The sequence below is a fragment of the Chrysemys picta genome, chromosome 1 (assembly GCF_011386835.1).
Source record: "Chrysemys picta bellii isolate R12L10 chromosome 1, ASM1138683v2, whole genome shotgun sequence".
Taxonomy (NCBI): Eukaryota; Metazoa; Chordata; order Testudines; family Emydidae; genus Chrysemys; species Chrysemys picta.
In genome coordinates this window covers 204829134-204844714 of record NC_088791.1, presented here as the reverse complement: position 1 = coordinate 204844714, position 15581 = coordinate 204829134, and the positions used below count along the sequence as shown (strand labels likewise).

Below are 15581 nucleotides of genomic sequence, written 5' to 3'. Positions count from 1 at the left end.
CTCCAGAGTAGGCGTTTTCCTCTGTGGACCGGAAGCCCTGGCTGAAACACTCAATAAGCAGTGTATCAACAACTCGGCTGCTGATCCACGAGGAGTTCACTTCATTTTTAACAAGGAAAATTTTTAACTCACTGGCCCCGACAGGATACTGGAATAGCTAAATCCAAAAGCTAAAGAGCTTGGTTGTTTTTTTCTGTTGGAGTTTGGAGATTATGGACCGGATTCTGATCTCAGTTACACTAATGTTAAACCATTTGCTTCAATGGAATTGCTCTGGATTTACACTGGTGTAACTTTGACCTTGGGTCTATTTGCATGGGCCTCCACATTCTGAGCAATTTAGCAGAAATTTATTCTTTATGGGGTTTGTCTCAACTAACTAACTTTAGCTTCCTGTCATTTGTAGTGATTTCCTCAGGGTATCGATAGAGGTTGCATCGTGGGGAGCCAGTTTACACTGATAATAGCTTAATCCTATGAAACAAAAAAGCGTGTTAGCATAATGCTTGCTATTTAACATGCAGTTTATTTTGGCTGCAGGGATTTTCGGGAAGAAAGCGGAATTTGGGGAAGGATGAATGGGACTTAGGCTATGTCTGCACTACAAATTACTTTGGTTCAATTTACATGGCTCAGGGGTGTGAATAATCCACATCCCTAAGCCAGTGGTTTTCAAACTTTTTTCTGGGCACCCAGGGTGTGGGAGGGGCTCAGGGCTGGGGCAGAGGGTTGGGGTACAGGGGTGAGGGCTGTGGGGTGGGGCTGGGAATGAGGGGTTCAGGGTGTGGGAGGGAGCTCTGGGCTGGGGGTGCAGGTTCTGGGATGGGGCCAGGGATGAGGGGTTTGGGGTGCAGGAAGGTTTGAGGGGGGGCTCAAGGCTGGGGCAGGGAATTGGGGGGCAGGGTTGGGGTGTGAACTTACCTCCAACAGCTCCCGATCAGCGGCACAGCCGGGGTGTAGAGACAGGCTTCCCGCCTGTCCTGGCACCGCGAACCGTGCTGTGCCCCAGAAGCGGCCAGCAGCATGTCCGGCTCCTAGGCAGAAGTGCACAAGCGGCTTTGCGCAACTCTCGCCCGCAGGCACTCCCCCCCCCCCCAGTGCCCATTGGCCAGTTTCCGGCCAGTGCGAGTAAGGAGCTGGTGCTCAGGGTGGGGGCAACATGCAGAACCCTGTGGCCCCCCTGCCTAGAAGCCGGACCCGCTGCTGGCCACTTCTGGGGCTCAGCGCGAGGTCGGAAAAGGTAGGCACTAGCCTGCCTTAGCTGGGCAGCACCGCCAATGCGACTTTTAACATCCCGGTCGGCACTGCTGACCAGAGCCAGGCGACCCAGCACCTTACATGCCACGACCCAGTAATGGGTCGCGACCCACGGTTTGAAAAACACTGACCTAAGTGCAGGTGTGGACGGCGCTTTGTCGGTGGGAGAGCTTCTCCCTCCTGCCGACAAAGCTACCGCCTCTCGCAGAGGTAGGATTCATTAAGCCAACGGGAGAGCTCTCTCCCATCAGCTTAGAGCATCTTCACCAGAAGCACTACAGCGGCATAGCTGCATCAGTGCTGAAGTGTAGACATAGCCTTACCCAAAAGTGAGATTCTCTGAAAAACAACTCTCTGTTGCTCAAGTAGGCAAAAGGAATGTACAGATGATTATGCTGTAGCTACATATTTTTAATGTTTTAAAGGCACTGAATTAGATTGTAAGCTCTTTGAAGCAGAGACCTTGTCTACCTGTTTGTTCATACAGCTCCCAGCATAATGGGATCCTTATTTTTAATAGGTTCTATCAGCGCTACTGTAATACAAGTAGGAATAAAACACATCCAGGGCAGAAATGAGGTGGGTTAGTCTGCTCCCTTCATTCCTTAGCTTTGTTAATATCCAGTTTGTTCCAAGGGATTCCTTGGTAAAGAGCTACATTTTTCTAGGTGTTTCTCTGGTATATTTCAACTCAGGTCGCTGTGATCAAGTTACAATTTGCCTGAAGCTAATAGCTTTCAAACTTCTGACAAAACACCCCTCCCCAACTCACAGGCTTTGACAGCTTGATGCTTTTATATTCATGGCACAGAAATATAAACAAAAATAGGGTTCATGTTTTCAGAGTCTCCTCCAGCTCTGCTTTCAAGGATAGCTCTGAAGTGGTGAAAGTGCTCACCAAATGATTCAATGGGTCCATTCTTAGGAATTTTTAAATACATATAATGCTTTTTGATCCTGCTGCTGAGGTATTTCTCTTTGACAACTGAGAGACAGGTATTGGAAAGAGACGTTCCTGGGGGCTGGGTTTGTGATTTGTATGCATAAAGCTCTCTATATACACCTACACACGGTACAGTAGTTTAAAGTAACTGTTACGGGCCGCCTGGAGAGGCAAAAACAAGAAAAAGGAACCTACACAAATGGATTTTCAGTGCAGGCATGGTAGAGAGACACACACATTCACTAAGCAACCGCACAAGGAAAAAGGCTTCCAGCAGCCAAATGTAATGTGCTATGGATTCCCTCAGTGCCTTCCTGGCTCTTGTTTATACTCCCCCAGTGCACTGCCTGCTTGCTGCCTTTTCACCTCATAGCAGTCATCTGGAGCTCCGGCACACTAATTAGACCTTGCTGCCAGATTCTTGTAACGATGTTATCAAGGGACCACCTGCTTCTTCAATTCCAGCCACGTTTGCGGAGGCATTTGATTGTACAAAATGTGTTTTTTAACCCCCTACTTGCCAGATGCATTGTCATAACTATCAAGGAAAGGGTAACAGCCCTTCTGTGTACAATACTATAATCCCTCCTGGCCAGAGACTCCAAAATCCTTTTACCTGTAAAGGGTTAAGAAGCTCAGATAACCTGGCTGACACCTGACCCAAAGGACCAATAAGGGGACAAGATACTTTCAAATCTTGGTGGGGGGAAGGTTTTTGTTTGTGATCTTTGTTTTGGGGTTGTTCGTGCTTGGGACTAAGAGGGACCAGACATCAATCCAGGCTCTCCAAATCTTCTGAACAAGTCTCTCATATTTCAAACTTGTAAGTAACAGCCAGGCAAGGCGTGTTAGGTTTATCTTTGTTTTCTCAACTTGTAAATGTTCCTTTTGATAGAGTGTTTATCTCTGTTTGCTGTAGCTTTGAACTTAAGGCTAGAAGGGGATCCTCTGGGCTCTTTGAATCTAATTACCCTGTAAAGTTATTTTCCATCCTGATTTTACAGAGATGATTTTTACCTTTCTTTCTTTAATTAAAAGCCTTCTTTTTAAGAATCTGATTGATTTTTCCTTGTTTTAAGATCCAAGGGGGTTGGATCTGGACTCACCAGGAATTGGTGGGGGGAAAGGAGGGGGAATGGTTATTTTCTGCTTGTTTTAAGATCCAAGGGTTTGGATCGGTGTTCACCAGGCAATTGGTGAAGAAGTCTCTCAAGGCTACCCAGGGAAGGGAGTTAGCACTTGGGAGTGGTGGCAGCAAAAGCAAATCTAAGCTGGTAATTCAGTTTAGAGGTTCTCATGCAGGTCCCCCACATCTGTACCCTAGAGTTCAGAGTGGGGAAGGAACCTTGACATGCGTGGTGGTATCCATCTCCCCATCGCACATCTTTATTTTATGCAGGCAACCTATATTTAAGTACTTCAGAAACACAGCTTCCCATTTTTTATTTATTAATGTCAGCTCTCCAGAGCTGTTTAATGTCATTTTCAATTTTATCAATGTTGGCGGGGGGAGATCCCATTTTGCATGGAGCTTGTAAATCCCAGCTTGTGTGGGAAATTTTTCAAGCTCCTTCTCTGCAAGGACATTTTTAAGTCTGAGAGTCAAGGGGGTGAGATAATATCTTTTACTGGACAAACTTCTGATGGTGAGAGAGACAAGCTTTCAAGCTACAGATAGCTCTTCTTCAGGTCTCTGTGTAGCCTGAAAGCTTGTCTCTTTTACCAACAGAAGTTGGTCCAAAAAGAGAGATTACCTCTCCCACCTTGTCTCTCCAATATCCTGGAACCAATACAGCTACAACAACACTTCAAAGAACAAATTTTAAGTCTGCACAGTTCTGATTGGAGGTCAGAATAAAGTTTAGCTAGAATGAAAGAAGTGTTTTCTTTTAATGGAATGTAAATATCTTTTTCTGAAACAGTGTCAGGGTGAGATCCCACACCATTGAGGTCAGGTGGAGTTTTGTCTTTGATTTTAGTGGGAACAGGATCAGACTAAGTGTATGAGAAGAGTAGCAAAAGGAAAGACAATGACTGAATGCAGGTAGTTTTAGTATGTTAAGAATCTTGCCTTTCATGATTTTTTTATTCAGTAGTTTTGATTTCATCTGTTAGTTTTCTAGAGATTGCCATTATATTTGTTCTTTTTCAAGGCTCTAATGATCTTTTCTGCTTCCTCCTGTTTTAGTAAGGTTCCCTGTTGTTCTATTTTATACCTGTAGCATGAGTTCTTTGTCATCTTTAATTAAGAATAAAACCTCCCAAACTTCTTGCTAAACCTCACTTTCCAAAATCATATACAAGAATTAGCAAATCTTAACCAAAGGAGGGTGGGGGGCTTATAGTCCATGCAATGATATGATTCCTTCAGTTTCTTTCAAAGGTTTGATGCATCAAACATGGATAAAATAACAAGACATAATTTATCAATCATGGTCTGAGTATAAAGATTTATGTATGGGATACTTAAATGGGCAACCTTGAAACACAGCCAGAAGAAACAAACCCACTCTTCTCCTCCCATCCACCAGTGAAGCTCAGAGCAGGGAAGCCTGATGTACTGTTTAGAGTGAGTTGTCCTATCTTATGGGACAAGGAAGAAGCAAGGCACCCTCTTTTCACTTGCCTGGCCCATGTAAGGGATCCTAATCACAGCCTCTGCACTCTGGCTAGTCCTAAGGTGCGCCTCACAAGACTATCTCACCAGCAGTGATGGAAATAGGCGAAGCCATGGCTCCACGTTCTCCACACACAAGCTGGATAGCAGAGCAGATAGGCCATGCAGCAGGGATATCCTGAACCCTTTAAAGGGGTGTCACAAATTGTGTCCTACACCCTGGGAAATCTGGGCAGCATTGTGCCTCTCTGAGGCAGACTGCCACTTGATGTGCCCCCAATGGTGGTGTGACCCTGCACCCCCACCTACTCCACCCCTGTGCCTACCAGGGAGAATTTACCCCTAAATGTTTTTTAAACTTTCATGATAAAAAAAGAACCTTTCACTTGCAAATTGCTGATTCCAAAAATCTGCAGCATCCTGCCAGGGTTACAAACATCCCTTCTTTAAGAAAAGTCATAAATGGCATTCAGTAGATACGCACAGTGCAATGCTTTGCGGGCTACTGTTAAGCATCATAAACTTGCTGTGTGCTAAATGGATAGTAATGCAGGGTTCCCACACTTCAGCCTGATCCTACTGACTGCTGAATGCCCTCAATGCTTTATGGTGCGCAGCATCTGGCAGGGTCTTACCCTTAAGCAAGTTGATGTTTAGGCTTTCACGACCCCAGTAAAGAAAGCCTTTTACAATAACATACAGTACTGGTTCTAGGTCTCATCCTTATGGTGGAGATAGCTGAAAGTAATGCTTTCAGTACCTTTAATAATGTCAATAGAAATAGGGGATGTTTTGTGACATGCAATGTTAAAATCAAACCTGTGCTGTCCCTGTTTGGAGGCTATAGAAGATGGCTTCAGATGCCAAAGGTGTTACTCGTATATGTTCCACAAGGGCTAAACAATTCACTTGAAAATCCTTTGCAAAAGATTACAGGGAATCAAACCAATTAATACTACGTTAACAAGATAAACACTTTAATTAATAGGAGCATTGTCCCACTATTTTTAAGACTTCTTTATCCTGCCAGGAGCTCAATCTGAATGTTGCTACTGAACTCAACTTCCTTCCCCTCTGATGTAAGATCCCCGCTTTCTGTGCACATCTGGGCATGCATCTAGTAAGACTGGGCTGAGCAGCTGCCAGCCTATTTTTAACCATTGATGTTCATGGTTCTCATTAATTTAAGAAGTGTAAGACGAAAATAGCCACAACTTTCTTAGTCATAATCACCGTAGAAGGTACAGAACTGGCTCTGCAGCTGGAGGAAGAGTAAGCCTTTCCTGGAACCCCAAACAACGCAAGCTGGCTCTTCGGGTGAGAGTTACTGGACTGCCCGGAAGCCAGTGAGCTCCTCACTTCCCACCCTGCAGTACTTCTGAGTGCGATGGCATGAGGCTGTGGAGCAGTCCCTGGGCTGCAGTCACTCTTCTAGGCAGCCAGGGCATGGAAGGGTAGGCTCAGCAGCTGGACAGCTGCCAAAAGAAATCCAACTCTGATGTTTCATTTTCATGGCCCAGATTGCAGTGAAAGCCCCAGATGACACAACAGGGGCAGGACCTCGTGACAATGGTTTAATGACTCTGAACCAGTTGGTGCAAATTCAACCCATATAATTATAGTTAGTCTTGCCGTTGGAGAGCATGAGCGTGAGATGTACTGTGCAATTACAACTCATCATTGACTTCAATGGGAGTTAAGGGCATTCAGCACATCTCAGAGGAAAGCACATCCCTTTAGTTTCTGGGATCCTTTATGGCCTGGAGAGCTTGTTTTTAGAAATCCTTGTACTGCTTCTGTAATTCATGCAGCTGTCAAATATTTACAAGATCAGCATGTAAGGCAAAGTGAGAGATTATGGTGTTAACCTTTGAAGCAGGTTTTTACATTTGCTGGTATATTTTAGTGCTAATAAAAGCAAGGGCCTAGATTTGGAATCGTCCCACACAACTCCAGAAACTTCTGCTATTTTAGTGACTAGCTTAATAGTTCCAAATAATGGTAGCATTTTTGCATACACACATGCACCGAAAGAGGACCTAAAGACCACCTAAAAGACTACGTACCTATATTATCATACAAGACCAAAGAGCCAGCAAGGTTTTTATAAACTCTGAAACAGGCTTAGCCATGCAATGTTTGCCATTGCACATCACAGAGGAAACCACACTTGATGCAGAATATCTGTTCCTCTTTTCAGTCATGTTATTCTTTCCCAACAGGGCAGGGACTTACTGCATGTGACCGCCCACTGCCACATGGTTAAATTAAATTACTTTACTAAGAGCACAAAGCTTCTCTTCTATACCTCAGAGAGTCTTTTTGATCACATAATAAATAGTGTCATGGCTTCATCTTGACACTGTCCCAGAGGATTCTTCTTCTGTAATGAGTATTCTTAAATATTAATTCCCAGTATTTTCAGATTTGATTTTTTTAAAAATCGGTTTCAACTGTTATTTCCTTGTAAGGCTTAGTGACAAATGTACGCCCTGATCCCTCAAACACTTACACGCGTATGTTCAAAGGGATTACTCATGTGCATAGAGTTGCTCATGGTCCTAAGTGTTTGCAGCACTAGGCCTTTATGAGATATGTCGGATTGTTCATAATGGACTCAATGCCACTGGTAAAAGCTCGCAGTGGTTCTCAAACTGTGGGTCAGAACCTCAAAGTGGGTCCTGACCTCGTTTTAATGGGGTTGCCAGGGCTGGCGTTAGACTTGCTGGGGCCAGGGGCTGAACCCAATGCTCGAGCCCCATTTTCCGGGACTGAAGTCAATGCCCCTCCCCCCGCCACCTGGGGCGGAGGAGTTTGGGCTTTGGCTTCCTCCCCCTTTCCCCCCACCAAGGGCAGTACAGCTCAGGCAGGTTCAGGCCTCGGTCCCCCCTCCTGGGGTCGTGTAATAATTTTTGTTGTCAGAAGGGGGATTGCAGTGCAATGAATTTGAGAACTACTGGGCTGCTTGTGTATTTAGTCTTTACGAAAAGAGTTAATCCAATGCCATATTAGAAGAAGTGGTTAGCTACGTGTCTGAGAGCAGAAATTGCTCTAAAGCTTGCAAAGATTTTATGGTGTGCTCTCCGAAGTATTATTTCCTTTTTTGGTCTATTCTCTGACATTCAGAATGTCATAAAAAGTAGCATTAGGGATTATCCCAAAAGTGACACCAGCCTGGAATGGCTGATGATTTTAATAGCTTTCAGCTCCCTTAGGAAATACAGTAGAGTATGAGGAGTATTGTTTGGCTTTGAAATGCCATACATTCAGTTATTTTTGCCTTTTGTTTCATAAAATCCCGTCACAATGGCTACCCAATTGGCCTAGTTTGTATTTGTTGAAATTTGCATAATGTACCATACATCTAAGGGCTGGTCTACACTAGAAAATTACATCAACCCATCTGCATCACTCAGGAGTGTGAAAAAATCTACACCCCTGAGCGATGTAGTTAAGCCAACCTAAATCCCCATATAAACAGTGCTAGGTTGATGGAAGAATTCGTCCGTCAACCTAGCTACTGCCTCTTGGGAAGGTGGATTTATTACAGAGACAGGAGATCCCTCCCATCACTGTAGCAAGAGTCTGCACTGACGTGCTACAGCCGCGCCGCTGCCGCTCTGCAGCCGTAGCCTTTTAGACATAGCCTAAGTCTGCTGGTGCAATAACGGGAATAAATATGGCCCTAAATTATAGTAAGTGTAAATTTGGACTAACTCCATTGATAGTGACAGAGTTACTCCAGCTTTACACTAGTGTTACTTAGTCTGTAGGGCCTGACTGACCACTGTGTTTCTCCAGATGTAGGTTGATGTCACACCACGGAATTCAGTGGAATTACATCAGTCTAAACCTGTTACAATGCAGTGGTGAATGATCAGGGTCATAGTCTGGTCCACAGTGTTGAAAGACTGGTGGTGTGATAATCCCACTCCTGTAGGTAAGAAGCAAGAGGTTTCATTATGGCTAATTTAGGCTGTTGATGCCCTAAAAAGAATCTAGTGATCACTGAGTTAATTTTCATGAAAAACAAATTTGATCAACTCCAGGAAATTTATCTGGGTAAAATATTCAGTTGTCTTAGCTCTTGCTGTGCTATAAAACAAGTGCTGTGCTTATTTACACTTTGTACAAACCCATTGATTTAAACGAGCTTGGATAGGGAAAGGCAGAAGATAGGCCATCTACAGGGGTATCGTTAAGGCTGCATAGCTCTTCAGTCTTGTGTGAAATATTTACATTCACATAGCTAAGGCCCTGATTCACTTATGCACACACTTAGATTTAAGAATTCTAACAATCCAACGTCTAGTCAACAAAACACGTAAGCATGTGGATAATCCCACTGAAATGCATAACCGGATATTATGAATATTCAAATTTCTACTAGTTGCTAGGGTGGAGTGTGGTTTGCTAACATTCAAGAGGCAGTTGTCTGTATAAATAGAAACTTTGTTTTGCTTTCCATTGGTTGTTATGCAATGGCGGCAATCTCTATTCTTATTTTATAACAGGGGAATTATTCACAGCAATCAGATAGAAAGTAGGTGTGAACCTAATGCAGCAAGACTATTGTTTGTTCTATTTTATTGCTATAGGACCCATAAAAGGAATAACATTTAAAGGAACAACTCACTTTCATTTCTAGAAAATACCATTTCTTTTTCTTTCAACCTTTTCCCTGGACTCTTAAATTGCCTAGGTGGGCCGCAGGGCTCCTAGGCGTGCGTGGGGCGATACCACCAGCAGCGAAGGCAGCCGAGCAGGCATGTGGAAGCCCTGGCCGTGCCAGAAGAGCCCATTGACTGTTCTGCTCTGGGGGACGGAATTGCTGTCAGCAAGTCTGAGTACAAGAAAGAGAAGTTAAAAATTCCCCTTTGTGATTCCCCTCTCTCCCTCAAAGCATAAATAATTCCTGGCATTGAGGGAAGTAGGTGCTTAGATATTTGATTAATATCCACATGACAAAACTACCATGAGATTTGTCACAAATAGTCCAGGCCTGGACTAGCAGGGGTTGTACAGAACAGGGGTGAAGGTGCTCTGGCTCAGTTCTAGTGCAAATTGGACTGCATCTTTCTTTAGCAAGGCCCTGTTCCCTTCACCCCAACTCCCACTTCACTGTGGCTCCTGCTTGTATTCTTCTGTCTCTCCCTCTCAAGCTCTGATCTCTGCCCACCTGGCTGTTGCCCATATCTCCTTGTCAGCCCCATGCATCTTCCTCCAGTGACCGCCCTTTTCTCACCCACTCCTTCCCTGCTCCTCCATCACTGCTAGTCTTCTGAAAATTCTTAGGTACAGAAGTGGGGCGGGACCACTACCATGCCCCCTTTGGAGTGCCTAGTGGAGTGGATGATGCTGAGACTCGCCATTGGTGTGTGGGGAGAAAGCGTGAGCTCCCTGTGCCCACAACTCCGTGGAGTGAGCCAGAGGCCCTTGCCAGAAGGTGTGGAAGTTTTAATGGGCAGATAATGACAATTGTTACTGTTGTCCCCCTGCTGTCACCCTAATCCTTCTACTTATTTATCCCCCTTCCACTCCTGGTAACCAATGATAGTCCAGACCTGAAAAGACCAATCTGTCTTCACTTGATTAGTCCAAATGAGCCTTCTAAGATCTGAATCCTGCCTAGCTAGCGGCAAGGAAATAATGAAGATGCCTAGTCCAAGCCAGCCTTGAGAAATAGAATTTCTATAGGCAATCTCTCAAAGAGAACAAGACCCCTTTGGTCCACAAGTAGCTCTCATTAGGCTTTTGTTGGCTGTCTTTGTGTCCCAAGATGATGATTATTACCATTATGTATTAATAATAAATAAGATACTATCCAGATTGCACAGTACTTGTACTGCAAGTGATTAAGTAAATATGTAGATAATTTTCCACAGTTGTTCTCTGTGTTAGGTCTGGGAAGCTGAATTCCTCCATCAGTAAAGAACTGAACCACAAGGCAAACATATTGATAGAGCTAATCTATAAATTACAACAATGTGGAGTCTTTTTGTTTTCGGACCAATATTCACAGGAGTACCAGTTGACCCATATTTTCTTTGCCAAACCTAGAAACCCATTAAACATATAATTTCTGACACCATTCTTAATCTATGGGTTCTCCCATACTGTCAATTTCCAATTTCATACTCTTTGAGGCATACAGCAAAATTTGAATTGAATGTGCAAGTGTAATGATCACTTAGGAAAATAAAGGTTTCAGAGTAGCAGCCGTGTTAGTCTGTATCCGCAAAAAGAACAATAAAGCCACTGCTGTGGTGATTTTAATTATCTGAAAGTGTGACCATTGTTGTGTCTACCAACAGGTGGGTAGGGAATGAGAGTGATCTTAACCAGTTAGTGAGGTCTTTCAATAAGGACTATGGATATGTGCGTGCTACATATTATCACAGTACTTGCTGATTACTGCTGATAGTGAGCAGGGAAGCAATACTTAAACACCCTGATGATCCATATGCTTTGTGCTGAAGCCTATGGAAAAAATGAGAACACTAAAAAGAAGATGTCTGAGATACCAATGGGAGCATTGAGGTATGCAGGTACGACCCCCTTAGTAGTGCCTGCAATGACTGAGAGAGACGTACTTGTCATAAGTACCTGCCTAAATGCAGTAAAGGAGCATTAGCAATGGCAGAGCAGCTGGCTGAAGGAGAGCTCCCTGAGTGCTGGTCTCCAGTAGAGTGATAACTTTACCTGCCTAAGCCCAGGAAAAGATGATTATATTGATTGCTAATGAAACAAGTCGTGATGTTGTGGTGAAACATGGGCAGAAGATAGCAGACTGCTTTGAGCCCAAAACCATTGTGAGACCCCCAGTGTGAAGTTGTTGACTTTGGAGATTCACCATTGTCTGAGGAGTGAAAGGATTGTCTGAGGAAGACACTTTGTGGAAGATCCAAGGTATTCTCACTGCAAGAGTGGGATGAGTAAAAGGAGTGGAACACAACATCAGACTACAAGACTCACAATCCTTCAGGGAGCTATCTGGGAAGATTGTTCTCTCAGAGATGGAAGACGGGTAGCATCATCTCCAGGAGCTGATTGCAAATGGCATCATTACAGTATCCCACTGCCTGTGCACCTGCCCCATTGTGATGGCCCATAAGAAGAATGGGAAAATCTGGATCTGTAACAACTACTACACCCTATATAGGTGCACTGTAGTTGATCAGCACCCCATGTCTCGAATACAAGATGCCTTGAACAGTTTGCTGTTCTCAGCATTGGATCTTTGAAGAGAATACTATCAGATCCTTCTGGGAGCAGAAGATAAGGAGAAGATGGCCTTCATCTGTCTGTTAGGCTTTCATCAGTTTGAACACACGCCCCAAGGAATTTTTGGAGCACCTGACATGTTTCAATGTCTTATGGAAACAGTTGTCGGAGACATGAATTTACTGCAAGTCTTAGTTTATTTGGATGACCTGACTGTGTTTGGAAGAACCTTGGAAGAACATGAAGAAAGACTTCCTAAAGTTCTAGACCAGTTGGAAGCCTATGGACTTAATCTTTCAACTGATAAATGCCAGCTCTACTGAACATTGATGAAGTACAAGGGTCACATTATGTCTCAAGAGGGCGTGAGTACTTATCTGGATAAAATAGATACAGGAGTGCTGCACCAAATCATCGCAGATCCTTTATAAAATCAACGAACATAACTAGTGCTACCAAAAAAGTACAGAGTCCTGGCCATGAGGATCCTGCATGATGACTTCGGACATTTGGGAATGGAGAGAACCCTCGAACTTATTTGTAATAGGTTCTATTGGCCCCGGATGTCTGAGGACATTCACAGAAAATGTGATACGTGTGCTCAGTGTGTTCAAAGGAAAACTGCCCACTAGAATGGCATATCTGAAGAATATCACCAGCAGCAAACCCTTGGGGCTGGTATGCATTGACTTCTTGTCTTTAGACTGTTGGGAACATCTTAGTAGTGTCTGGCCATTTTACATGGTATATGCAGGCATACCCCACATATGACCAGAAGGCCACCACCATCGCTTAACTGTTGTAGAAGAAATATGTTTCAGTGTATGGATTCCCAGCATAGATACAGACCAATCAGGAAGTCACCTTCTGAGGGAGGTGGTGAGGATGGCAGGAATTAAGAAGTCCCGGACAACACCTTATCACCCACAAGGTGACCCACAGCCAGATCAGCTTAATCAAAATCTGTTGAATATACTGGGGACTTTATGTCTAGAGCAGAAGGCAACCTGAAGACAGCATGTTGTGTTTTTGGTGCATGCCTACAATGCCACAAAGAATGATGCTACAGGAATCACCCCATATCTCTTGAGGTTTGGGCAAGAACCAGCATTACCCATAGACTTGTGCTTAGGCATACCAGAGGATGGGGATAACTATGAGACACACCAGCAGTATGTCTCCCAATTAAGAGAAAAGTTGCGGGATGCTTATCGCATAGCTACAGCTCCAACCCGCAAGAACTGACAGTAACAAGCACTGGGTATGATGTTAGGGTGTGTTTGCAAGAGCTCCAGCAAGGGAACAGAGTTCTGTTGTGAAATTTGGCTGTTGATGGCAAACACAGGATAGCCAACAGATGGAAGGCAATACCTTACCTGGTGGTGGAAAAATTGGGAGAAGATCTGCTGGTTTACAAGATTAAACTTGAAATGGGGCCAAGGCAAATAAAGACAGTACATAGAAACTTCTTACTACTTGTGGGAGAATTGGTAGGTGACTGGTATGAAATGGACCATGACATGGGACCTGGGTGGCAAAAGTGTGCTGGACCAAACCCACTGCCCAATACATGCAGTTGGCTCCCTAGGGCTAACCCACCCCTACTCACAGGGCTGGATTAAGACCTTTAGAAGCCCTAAGCATTCAAAAGATTATGGTGCCCCCCCATATGTAATTCAAAATAAAAATACTATACTGTAAAATAAAATTTTATTTTTTGAAATGACACAAAACTTACATGTATGATGAATTTAAAATAGCTTCTTTCTAGATTTTCTGATTGCAAAATTCTGGATAAGTTCATTGAAGCTGACTCAACAAAGCATGTCCGCTTCCATACACAATAGGGAAAGTGAATCAAGTCTGTCCTGACACATTGTTGTTCTCTGAGGGTTTTTTATTCTTTTCAGCTGAGAAAAGAGCGTTCTGCGGAGCAGTTAGCAATCATCAATGTTAGAAAAATACGTAGTGCGATCTCTACATTTGGAAATACACATTGTATTCCGTCTTTCAATATTGTGTCATGAAGATCAATGTGACTGAATTTCATTTTTCCTGTTTCCTTAAGCTTTGCACGCATATAACAGTGGAACTGCCGTACTTCTCCACAGAGATTCATGTTCAAGTCAACAGGGTATGAGTCAACTAGCTTTTGGGAACCTTGTGAATATTGTTTGTCAGATAAGTCCATATCGTTTAGAAAAGAAAATCTACTTGATACTTCTTTGTACATTCACCTCTCCTCTTCATATGAGCTTCAAGTGTATCAATTATAGCGTAGTAAATAGATACGCGAAATTTGTCTCTAGGATTCAATGCTGTTTCTGTTGCACTGCTATCATTTGCTTGTTTTTTCCTGATTCGCTTGCAGGACTGGTCTTCTTTGTAGTTAGTATCAGGCAAGATATCTTTTGATATGTCTTCAAATCTTTTGAAATCATTCCTCAAAGTGTGTAAGTGGTCTACTAATGATTGACAGAGGTCTGCACATGTTTTCAAATCCAATTCTTTTTCTTGGAGAGCTTGACTTGTGTGGTAAAATTGTTGTAAAATTTCATCCCACATGGTCAACATGAATACAAACTCTAGTTCTTGCATCTTGTTTGCAATGTTTTCTGCCTCTTGTATAGTTTCTCCCTTTTGTGATTGGTCTTCAGCTATACCTTCTAATGCATCCACAATCTTTGAGTAGGACTCCAGAATTGCACTTGTTACCACTGCATGTGCCTCCCAGCAAGTATTAGAAAGAGATTTCAACACACAATCATTGCCCAAATATGTTTTAAGAACTGCCCATCGGTGTGTTGAGGCAGAGAAAAATGTATAAAGTAACTGGACTGTTGAGAAAAACCTTACTGCCACTGGACAACAATCAACAGCACTGCGGCCAACAAGATTGAGAGAGTGTGCAGCACATGGTATGAATATGGCATATTTGTTCTGTTCTAAAAGCTGCTTCTGCATTCCTTCATAACACCCTGACATGTTGGCAGGATTGTCATAAGATTGACCTCTGCACTTTGAGAAATCTATTTTGCAAACTTGGCACAGATAATGCAGTACTTGATTTGCCATTTCTTCACCAGTGTGGCTTTTCAAATTGAGGAATGTTTCATCCTGCCCCTTATCTCAGTTATCTGAACTTAAAAAAAAACAAATTACACAAGGTACATTATTTTTATGTATATTTATTATATATAGAAGAAAGGAAAAAAAACGAATCAAGTATGTATAACTCAGAAGAATATATCAATAATAAAACATAAATTTATTGCAGTACATGACAGGATCTGATTTCCTTGCATTATTTCGATCTACATTAGTAGGATGCCCCCCTGGTTTAGGTGGGGATAAGTAATAAAAAGAGAACAGAAAAATGGGGGAAGAGTGTGTAGTGGAGTGTAAGGAAGTCTAACAAAGTTCTGATTTTTCCCATGATGACTACTTCGATGCTTTTTTTGAAATATCCAATATCAAATTTTTCCCCCCCAAAAAAGAGATTTTTTTTGGTGCCCCCTGCTTTGCTGGTGCCCTAAGCAT

General features: G+C 43.2%; 1 protein-coding gene across 1 annotated transcript in view; it reads left to right on the top strand.

Annotated features, from left to right (window-relative positions):
* The window catches only part of LOC101949220 (cytochrome b-245 heavy chain), a 38322-nt gene extending 35069 nt beyond the window's left edge, over positions 1 to 3253 (top strand). Inside the window, exon 13 of the mRNA XM_005294658.5 lies at positions 1 to 3253. Coding sequence (XP_005294715.2) covers positions 1 to 127 — 127 coding nt within the window. The 3' untranslated portion in view covers positions 128 to 3253.
* Positions 3254 to 15581: the final 12328 nt, after the last annotated feature.